Source organism: Centropristis striata, chromosome 5 (assembly GCF_030273125.1).
Source record: "Centropristis striata isolate RG_2023a ecotype Rhode Island chromosome 5, C.striata_1.0, whole genome shotgun sequence".
Lineage (NCBI taxonomy): Eukaryota > Metazoa > Chordata > Actinopteri > Perciformes > Serranidae > Centropristis > Centropristis striata.
Genome location: NC_081521.1, coordinates 27,521,868 through 27,533,778, shown reverse-complemented (window position 1 = coordinate 27,533,778; position 11,911 = coordinate 27,521,868). Strand labels below are relative to the sequence as shown.

Here is an 11,911-nt window from a genome sequence, read left to right as displayed (position 1 = left end):
TATCTATGAAAAAATATTTGTTTGTTCTTTTAATCACAGATTGAAATGATATATTTTCCATTGCCAGTACAATAATGGACCAATATTTACCAATTAAAATGGTCAGATAATAAGATATTTCAAAGCATAATTACATTAATTCTACAACTATTTTGTCAGTTTCATTAATAAAAAAAAAACTAGTCATAAATATTCTTGGCCTACATTCTGATTTTTCAAGAAGAGATCAAGCATTGACCCTGAAAGCTCTCTTCAACTCTACACCTAAAAATATCTGCATAAATATAAACTGCAGTTAATTTTGTCTGACCAAATTCAAATAGCTTTTCCAGAGGTTTACGTACATTTGGTGATTTAATGGCATATGATTAATGTGAATTATGTATTACTTTGGAACATTAGCTACCAAGCAACTGGGGTTCCTTGGGGAATTCCCCCAAGGAACAAAGTCTTCACTTGAATATACTGAAGCACAAAACTGTATTCACACATACAATTTGGCTCTTATGGATTTGGCTTTCATGAACTCTAAAATCCCATTACAGAAATTACACTTTATATGATAAGACTAAAAAAAAGTTGCTAATGAGCTTATATGTGGGAATAAATTGAATGCTCAGATTTTCTCATTAAAAAGTTGCTAAATTGCACAAAGAATAAATTGACTGAGGAAAGAACATGTGAGACAATAAGCTTGAGGTTGTTATTCAGTTTCACAATGGATGTAGAATTCTACAGGAAAACACTGAACAGTTATATGTAATTAATTTACAAAAAACAGAGATTTGCCCTTCCTATTTCCAAATCTGAATAAACTGTATTTCATATCAGATCAACCTACATGTCCTATATGTCAGCCCTTTGAACAAAATCCTAAATAAATGCTTTTTTTCATTCACTACAATGTAGTTACAGTTCATACGCATTTAAGATTATGCAACAACAGTGAAACATAATCAAATACATCCAGGGTATTTTATTAAGAAAAAAATCTATAGTAATATAAGAAATGACAGCATTAAGACAGTTTAAATACATTTATCATGAAGTGGCTTTGGTTTTTTAACAATTTTGAGCCATTGATGCAAAGAGGTTAGTCAAACTGTGTCTTTTAAGAGTGAGAATTCTCTTTTTTTTCTCTTTTTGATGGGTGATTGTGGAGTAAACATGACTGAAACATAAAAAACTACTCAAAACTCATTCATCAATGGCTCGGTCTCAGATAATAACATGCCAAATCATAATCTCAAAGGGACTAACCTGGTGAATGAGAGGGGGGGATGGAGGACAGACTACAAAATAGATTAAAAAAATATGGAAATGTTTTCTAGAAAAAGATGGTTACAATACTTCAGAGGAGACTTTACTTTGAGTCCTCTGCACTTTAAATTCCCTAGATGAGGAAGGTCTGCTCTGCCTGTGAAAAAGGCCCAAAGCAGCCAGTCTTTATAAATATTTCAGCAGGAGCGATGGCTGCCGCCGAGTAAGAAAAGGCATTATTTCACTCCCTCTGTGCTCCTCTCTCACTCTCACTCCCCCTCCCCAAGGTAGTCCATGAATGCTGCCACTTGCAGCCTCAGCATTCTGTGAGGAGGGAATCAATGACATGCTTTCCAAACAGCCATGGACGTCAGGAAGAAAAAATAATTGGTTCAACTTCCAAATTTAACCAGGCTCCACAGGAAATCTTAGGTAGTATCATGACATACAACAACTACAACGTGTGATGTGAAATACAGTGTTTTGCATACAAGGTAATTATCATTTTCACTTTGTAGTATGAGAAAAGAAAAGCTGGGCTCGACCAAAGTCAATAGAAATACAATTCACATTCAATTTTAGAGGCATTTTTTGTACTTGTACTTTGAGGCATTTCATACAAGAAGTGAAACTAAAAAACAATACACAATTAATTACAAAGTGACTATGAAATGCTACAGAGAAAAACAAAAACATGGACAGCTATGTATTTTTCTTTTTTTCTGAGAAAAGACCTTGATGAAACTCTACAAGTGCTTGTCTGTGCACAAGTCATCACAAATATGTAATATAGGCCATATTCACAGTAGCATGAACAGTCTCAGGATGCCACTGTCATTCATTTTCTTACATTTGGAGTCTAAAACATGACATTCAAAACCTTGAAGGAAACACTGACAGAAATCTAACGTGGCCACAGGCAGCAGGTCGATGGTAGGATCCATGGTGATGTAAAAAGTTAACATCCATTTCTCACCTCAAACTTCCCAAGTCAACTGGTCACATGGTCCATTTATCACATGCATCAGTTTTACAGTATCATTGACTTTACCAGCAACATTACACCATGCACAGACATGAAAAAAAGTATAAATATGTATTTTAACTTAAAAATTCCTGATCAATTTAAAATAAAAAGCCCTCTAGCACTCCATTTCGGCAATAATTCCTTCATTTCTTTACACAGGGCTTTTATTTATTCTATTATTAATGGACAAAACACAGTGTACAAGGATATGGCTAGCAGTAGCAGCACAGCAGCAGGAACGCTGTCTGTGTAGACACCACACGTGTTCATTGAGGCAGGAAAGGTAGCCAGTGTGTCCCGGGCTTGCTGCACATACATTACTTAGACACTCTGAGTATCAGAATCCCATTAGATCCTGCCTTTGACCAGCCACCTGCACTGAACAGCTGGTTACGTTTAACAGTGAGTTACGGTAAAATATCTTATAGCTATATACACAATAAGGACACTAAATCAGGGGTACAGATGTGGAGTGCAGTCCCAAAAACCAGCTGTTGCATTCAGTACAATAACTATTTGGGCAAGAGGTTACTGTGAGCTTTCTCTCTTTCATGTAGTTTACATAAGTATAATTTGGATAGCAGCCCTGTTATCACTGACTTTTTATAACTTGGCTGTAAGGGCTGTGAGGTGTATGGAGGTCCAACATTGGCAAAATCCCGTAAACTACACGTCTGGTGCTGATTAAGAGCTTCCATTAAGTGTGATGGAAAAACTGTATGAATGTGGAAAGCAGGGCCAAGCTGAAACAGCCATGCATACTGACATAACCTGCAGACATGCTCTCGAAGTTAAAACGGTCATACAACAATTGCCCATTTGGTACAAAGCCTGTATGTTACACTATGGTTTTCACAGAATATTCACAGGAAATTCGTTTTTTGGTACCTGTCTTGCTCATTTGGTTCACTTTTCCCATAGTCTAACATACAGAGAAGTACACTGGACTAAAGCAATGTCAGAAAAGCAGAATCAGACTTACATCATAATGCCTGGACTTCTTGATTTCCTTAATGGGTGTGATCTGCTCTCCTTTCTTCTGGGAGGGTTTGGTGTCTTTGGCAGTTTGGTTCTCAGGCTCAGTTTTGGACTTCTCCTCAGTGGGTTTTGGAGGTTTCTGGGTGTCCGTGGTTGATACCGGAGCAGTGGCTGGTGTCGTGGTCTTGGTGTCTGTTGGCTGTTTGGCAGCAGTGGGCGCAAACGGTCCACTGCCACCAGTCCCCGGCTGCGCTTTCTGTGTTTGGGCTGGCTTTTGCCCCTGCTGATTGGCGGGTTTATGGAGCGGGCTTTGCTGACTGGTTGGTGCCTGGTGACGGGGCGAGCCCATTGGCTGGTGCTTAGGAGACGGATGAGGAACCGGAAGTGGCGGTTCGTCGAGACCGCCTCCAGACAACAGCCGCTGGGTCTGGCAGTTGAGACATAACCACTCCTTTTTCTGAAACACAGAGAGGACAGGAAACAATCACAGTTAGTCATACAACTAGCTTGTTTTTTCACGATAAAACAAGCTTGCCATTATACCATCACTATAATGAGGTCAATAAAACACACTCCTTGATTTTATTATAGCTTCCCAAATTCCTAAAGCTTCATTTTGGTGCATTACTATAATTTAAAAAGCTGTTTCAAAGTTTTAAAGCAGTAACACTAATGTGGGAGGAAAGACACTAATGGGCACTATAACCAAAAAAGCAGTTTTATTTTTCAGGGTAATTTAAAGACCTTATAAAGAGATATTTTGAATGAAACATCGCTGGTTTGAGCACCAGGACTGTCAAAAAACCAACAGGTAGATTATTATAGTGTTCAACAGTTAAGACAGTAGCACTTGGCAGTTCAAAGATCAGTATGTTTTTCTGTATGTGTGACTTGAATACAATTTAATCCTGCATATAAAGCATTCCCCTTTTAACTTCTCCAGTTAAATAAGATTGGCTGTGGCGATTAATATTATTAACATCAAAAATCTTGATTCCACTTAAACAGCAGACTGCAGAGACAGCCAAACACACACATATGCACTCTGTCACACACATGCACGAACTGTATGCACTCTCAAAATCTTATATCCAGACAGAGCTGGCAGAACAGCAGCAGGCTAAACTAAACTGGCATGCATTTCTAAAAGACCAAGTCACACTGACAGCTACACCCTATTTTCATCTCAACGGCTCCACTCACTTCTCTCAGTGTGAGGCTGACTGATGATAAATTAGACTGGTTTGGGCACACACATACACACACACACAAACATACTATATATAATATAAATTTCACCTCTACGCACATTTTTTTCCCTCCTTTGCTGATGTAAACATTTCTCTCTCAAAAAAAAATGAAAACAAAAGACGGAGAAGCAAATGTCACAGTCCCGCCCACTGTAAGTGATTGACAAGTGATCTCTGGGTAGAGTTCAGCAATACTGAGACAGCAAAAAAAGCTATTGGTTTATGTTAAAATGAATTTATTTTATTTTATTTAAAAACAGATATTTTGTTTATATTTTCTATGTAATATTAAATATTCATAATCTCTCCAGTATCTCTCCAGCATACACATTCTGTTTACCCTCTCGTTCTCTACCCAGGATGCTGTTTTGGACTGAAGAGCAGCCATATTACTCATGTAATGAATAACTGACAGATGCAGCCCTCCCTACTGAACACTTATCTCCCATCTCTGTTCTTTTCCACCCACTCATCAAATCCTCTCTACATAAAACTCACCAAACCTCTTTCTAACTCCCCTCCTCTCCACACTCTCTCCCTTCTCTCTTTATCTCTCTCTCTGTCTCTGAATCCCTCGGAGACTTTATCTGTTTCAAGTGTCATATAAAAGACTCCACAGTGACTAATGCTGCTTTGGGTCGAGTGGTGGACACGGCAGTACTTAAAGCCACCGTTAAACATCAGGAAATTAATTGCTCAGTAAAACATCTGTATCCATATAAAAGCATATCAACCCGGCTCTGTATTGAGTAGAGTTTAATGTCCTGAAAGTGCTGCTGAATGTTTTTGAAAAACAACAGACGGCAGCTTGCAACAGCTCCAAAGATTTCTGAGATCTGAGCTTTTTTTCCCCTGCTGAAACACAAATATGGTGGCCATAATCAACTCATCACAATAATGGAAAAACAATTCAAAAATAGAAAAAAAATACAACGAACAGAGACAATGATTTTATGTGGCAGCAACACAATTTATCTTATGAATATAACTTAATTTTCACTGTATATGTAAAAAAAATCCCAGCAAAAACTGTATAGAGCTATTTCTATTTGGTTGAAGGTTATTTCAGAAAAGAAAATGGAGCTGGTGATATGTAAAATATACGATTGCGTATAGGGGCCAAGTTAAAAAATCCGGACCCAGGGAAGGGGGGTGATATTTCGAGAAAAAAATTATGAGATTAATGTGGCAAATCCATGAGAAAAATGTTGAAGATTTATGCGAATAAAGTGGCATAGATGAAACCAGCAATATCCTTGCATCTGTTGTAGTTCCTGATGCAGAAAAACTATCACCTCATTCAAATTAGTACAGTATTTTTTTCCCCAAAATTCATGGCAATGTCTCTTCAAAGTCCGGATACTTAAGATAATATGGTGATTTTGGGCTAAAACCACGAGTATTTCCTTATTGCTAAATCTGATTGCAAAGTATAATTTGATTAAGTCACTCCCTGCAGACAAAGTACAAGGCGTGGGGCAGCTTCTGTGGTGATGTAGTTCCTTGAAAAACATAACACAATAGCCTATTTTCCCGACGTTTTTAACTCATAAATCTACTTTTTTCTAGTAGCCAGTTTTTTCTCAAAATATTACCCCCCTCCCCTGGGTCAGTATTTTTCAACATTAAAGCTGCATTTCAAAAGAGAGGGAAGTAAGAAATATGAGTAAGAAAGAAGATAAAGTTATGAAGTGAAGTGAAGTGTAGTGAAGTGAAGGAAGTTGTGAAAATCAATAATGGTGGGGCTTTTTCCAGCTATTTTGACTGTAATATAATGATGTCAAGCTGAAAGCTTCCCACCAGGAGTATGTTTAATGGTTTATTGTAATACACGGGACTATTTTTTGCTTCCTCTCTCCTCTCTTTTTAAAGCCACTGTCAAAACCACAATTTTATTTTAACTTCTTTCTTCCAACAACATGATTTCAGCATATAAAAATTGTAAAAAAAACTACTTTCAAAAGTGGAACAAATGACAGATACAAGTTAACTTTTCAGCAATCTCAGCTGCAAAGATTTGATTGTGCTGGACCTGAGCATGAGGGATGTTATAAGAAAAAAAAAGTGGAAAAAAAAGTAATTGTGATGTTTCCTTTTCAAAAATATCAAAAATATTTTAGATTGAGTCTGTTCAGTTCTCCATCACTCAACCACTTAGCCTACAAGGCACAGTGAGGCCTCCCCCTCATCATAATACTTATGTGTGTGTGTGAGTGTGTGTGTGTGTGTGTGTGTGTGTGTGTGTCTCCCCTAAAGCAGCAAACTACAGTAGTAGCCTCTGAGACTGATGAATCATTTTTAGAACCTAAAGTGAACTCATTCCCTCCTTCTTCCAGAGCGAGTACATTCAGTCCTACAGATCACATCACATGTGTGTGTGTGTCTGTGTGAGTGTGTGTATGAGTGTGTATGTGTGTGAAGTCCCACAGAGAAGCCCATCGCTGCACCACTTAACCTACATAGCACAAACAATCTGGCCTTTTCCTTTCCTGTCAATAACGCTAGCTAAAATGCGGCATCGGTTCTCATTCTGCATTCAGACTCTCTCTCTCTTTTGGTCTTTCCTTCTGAGTGTCTGTCCTTTCAAAATATGTTTAGTGCTGCATTGTATTGTTCTATATTGTATTCCTACTCTACCTTCCAGCTGCATTTTTTAAAGCAAATTCTCCCACTCTCCCTTTGCCTTTCTTTTTAATTTTATTTTCCTTTTTACTATGTTTCCCTTTTTATTACCCTTTGTGATCATCCATGTGATATAATTATTGTTATAGAGCGTTATTATTTAATTATACAGTGCTGTCAGCAGGTTATAACCAAGCGACAACCTCCGGCTCTAAGCAGTGAGGCAAACCAGGAAGTGCCTTCAGCTGCATTCTACCACAAATTCCAGCAGGGGGCGTTGACGGTGGCTGCAAAAGCATTTGGGTCCATTCATTTCAATACAAAATGAGAAAACTTCTCACTTGATTTATTACCTCAGAAATGTATTTAGGACAACACTATGGTCTCAATCGCTTATTATATTTAATATGTCTATGGTATCCAGCCTTGAACTTTGTTGTCGTTGTCCGTGTTTCCGTCCGGTTTCGTCTCATAGCTTTGACCCTTTCAAACTGTATTTTCATTTAATGACATTGTGAATATAATGTATTATAGACATGGGCTTTATATATAAAGTGTTACGAAATCTTAATATCATAATAACTCACACGTGCATAGTGAGTCTGAACGAGTGAAGATGGAAGTGGCAAAAGTGTTGTTTTTGAGAAGTAGTGAGCATGCGGCTGGATAAATGAAACTTGGATTATACTGCACAAGTTGTGTGAGAGTTTGTGAACAGATGGTTTGATATAATTTTGCTGTCATGTAATGCAATCACCAATTTACAATTCTTTAAAGACTTACTCAGTTTTCGGATTATTTGTCCACAGAGGAGCCATGCAGGAAAAAAGCAATGTTTTCTTTAAGACTTTAAGGTGAATACTTGATATACAAATAATAATTTTAAGACTGAAGTAATAATTTAACTAATAGAAATACATACTGTACTGTAAGTAAACCATCATAGAGCAGTGCCATATGGTCCCTTTTCAGTTATAAAAGTGTCTCTATTATCACCATCTCTTTTTACTAAAGCTGTTTGACCATCTTTTATTTATTCATGTCCGTTGCACACCATATCTCATCCACCATTGGATCTGATTTATGACTAATCTGTGTAAATAACTGACCACTGTGTTCAACCCCTATTATTCTCATCTGCCAAAGGGAGGCCTTCCAATTACTCATCAACAAACGAGGCATATTTGTCATATTTGGCCCTGAGTGAAACTGCATCGTCAGCTGATGTTTGTGGCATTCATTGCCTTGTTTTCCCTTTCTGTCTCTTTTTATTTCTGCTTGTATAATACTATTACTACTTTTACCACTACACGTGCATGTAGATATGTTGGCGAAACTCACTTATAAGGCATTTCCACTGCATGGTATGGCTCTACTCAACTGAACTCAACTGAACTCACTCTTTTTTGGTTTCCTTTTGGCTGCCAATTCAGCAAGTGTCAGAATGACACTATGGTGATCAGCTGTGAATACTATCTGCGTTACCATCCACAGTGGAAAATGACATAGAGAGAAAAGGACCTGGTACCAAGTCCAGTCCAGTCAAGTCAAACAAAGCTGTACTGTGCAGCGGAAACAAGGCTTGGAACCCTTTTCCAGCATTGGAGAAACTTGAGCTACTTGGTGCTTCCTCAACTTGAATCACTTCAGGAAAAGAAAAAAAAAACTGATGAGGAATATTGGAATGATGGTCTACATATTGAAATGAAATAAAAATAAAATGGGAAGAGTAGCAATTCCAAGATCAGTTTGTTACTGGTTCACCTTTGTACTTTCAATGCTGGGAGAAGAAAACAGTACAGTTAAACTGGGTTCATTTAAAACTCCCAAGTTGGTTCACAGACTTTCAGCGGTTCAGATGTCCACAACGATACACATAATCAGAAACCTGGGTTTTAACTGTCATGTATCATGTCAATATCAGCATATCATCTTCTAATATATATATTGTATTTTTACAAAAATGTGAGGGGTCAAGGACATCTGTACCAGATTTGTAGCAGAGATATTTTCACTCAATAACACCAATGCTGGCTCAACTTGCTGGTGGAGGAAAAGTCAGTAGGTGTCATCCACTGAGATCCATGAATGTCCGTACAGAATTTCTTGGCAATTCGTGCAATAATATCAGAAAAATTTCAGTCTAGACTTCAGTTCAATACAATGAACAGAAATTTGGCTCAGTCTGTCATTTTGTCAGCAGGATTACGGGAAAACCAAAGGCCCATTTTTTATGAAACTTGTTGCGTGAGTGTAGCATGAGCCAAGGAAGAACACATTGGCCCTCATTTATCAAACGAGCGTACGTCAGAAAGTGATCGTAAAGTGGGCGTAAGATGATTTCTACGCAAGCCTCGGCATTTATCAATATGGACGTGAGCGGACGGTACGATCAGATCTCATGTCAAATTTGAGTCAGCGTGAAGTCCACATGTCTGAGTCGGAGAATTGATCTTAGACTATTGCATCGATGCCTGGAGCTGATAAAACTCTGTGGTGTTTTGATTTTTAATAGTGACAAAGCAAAACATGTTTAGACTACATAATTTATCATTAAAACATAGTCCAAAAATAAATACACCCTGCGATCGTGAAATTCTTTAAACAGAATACCAGCCGAGGCTATAAAATGTTGTTGTCTTCTGCTGTTTACTGTTATCCAGCTCCGACACCGGAGCGTCAGCGTCTCTTTTACCATCGGTGCTGCCAGAATAGAAACATTTCCAATCAGCGCCGTCACACGCTCCTCTGACTAGGACATCATTATTAGTAAATGTAAAGAGGTGAATAATATATCTCCATCATAATAATAGCAATATTCGGATATTATATAGATTATTAGGCTTTATATATCACGATGTAATTACTCAAACCTCGCCGGGAGTTTAATAGTCCGCTACTCTGCTGACAGCACCACTGATTTCCTTCTTTTTCACTTTTTATGCTGCCAAACAAAACCAGTTTGTTGTGTTGCAGCTGTTGGACATCAGCGTTTCACTTTCTGACTGAGAAATTACTCTTCTTTTAGAATTAAAACTTACTTTAAAACATTGTTTACCTCCTTCAACCAAAAAGCTGAAAACTTTTAAGTCCGTGCTCCAAATGTAAAATAATCACTGGACTTGTTTGAGTTTATAACTATAAGTAGGCTACTTTTATTTCATAAACCTCCGTCGCTGCGTATTTCTTTAATATGTCTATATTGCCCCTATGGATAATTGTAACGGTGCACTTTGCTAATAAAACTGAGTTTAGAGGGTGAAAAAATCCTCCTTTTGGCCGCATTGCGCCCTTCGGTGTCGTAAACTCTGAAGACGAGTCTTCTGAATCGGGTATATATTAGGGCGTGGTATTTAAATTACGCATTTTTCGAGCCGCCACATTTATCAACAGCCGATCATTCTTACGCTGTGATTGGAGAGATACGATCGTTTGATAAATCACACGTGGACCCTGTCGTAAGACCAAATATACACTCGGATCTGCGCTCGTTTCTACGCTCGCTTGATAAATGAGGGCCAGTGTGTTTTTGGGCAGATCAGAATCATATGAACCCCCCTTACAAGTTGGAACGTTAACACTACAAGAGGGCATTGCCTAGGCTGAGGTCTGTGTCCTCAGAGTGCCCTTCTAATTTTATCTGTGATTTTACCAGCCTATTCTCCCCTGAAAAACTTCTGCTTCTACTTCTGCTTCTGCCGCCATCTTGCTGATGTCGAGTGATTGACAACCAAGCGAACTTAAAAAGGCAGATTCCCGCGTTTGGTGGTAGGCTGGGGTGGTGGATAGGTCGAAAAAACCACAGAGTTTCCGGCATTTACGTACATTAAAACTGTCTTTTATAACATCTTACCAGGACGTTTTTTGCCCTAAACCTAGATCAGTGGTTTTATAACATAAATCCACAGAAACTGCACCGCGAGCTGTGAGAACGCCAGTCATGATATGTACATACGTGTCGTAATTTGTGGTACTGACACATAACCTCTTCTGTCATTTACGTTGGAGAACTTGTTGGATTTTACATTAATTAATCACATCATAATATATATTGAAATTGGGAAAATGTATGTATTGCTTTCTATCACATAACCCTAGTTAATTATATCCCAAGTAGCCTATATTCCATTATTAAATACGATCAGACTACATGGACACCAAACCAAACCCCAACCTTCCCTCCATTTAAAATACATAGTAGAATATTTGTCCTTTGCCAAAGCTTCTCTGCTTCTCTCAGTTGCAGTTCACTTCTGCTCTGACTCATTCTCATCCCTTTTTTCTTTGTGTTTTACTTTTCACACATTTGCACCTGCAATTTCTCTCTTTTCTCTCTTCACTACACGATCATTAAACTTCTATCCTCCCCTCCTCCCTCTCTTCTCTCTCCCTGTCACCCTCCGTCTCCTTTTCTCTCCCTCCAACAGAGCGAGGGCTATTTTTACCCAGAATGCCATTGTTCTGCTCGAGCGCACACTTCCCTAGCACTGGCTGCTGCTTTAGGCAGCACTCTACTGCACCACACATACACTCATTCTTACACAAGCACACACACATGTAGTCACAGGGTTCACATCAATGCAAAATGGAGGAGGCCTGTATAGCTGAAGGCTTACCAGAAGGAGAGAGAGATGACAAGCAGAAGGAGGGAGGAAGAGGAGGAGGGGAGGGGAAAAGAGAAGAGAAGAGGAGCCCACTAGGCGTAGGAAAGGAGATGCGGACAAGTGAGTGACACCACATGTGCACATGAATGTGTGCACAAACAGTAATTCAG

General features: G+C 38.6%; 1 protein-coding gene across 1 annotated transcript in view; it reads right to left on the bottom strand.

Annotated features, from left to right (window-relative positions):
* bsna (bassoon presynaptic cytomatrix protein a) overlaps positions 1-11,911 on the bottom strand; it is a 145,683-nt gene that overhangs the window by 46,528 nt on the left and 87,244 nt on the right. The window contains exon 3 of the mRNA XM_059333869.1: positions 3,270-3,722. Coding sequence (XP_059189852.1) covers positions 3,270-3,722 — 453 coding nt within the window. The remainder of the gene's footprint in view (positions 1-3,269; positions 3,723-11,911) is intronic.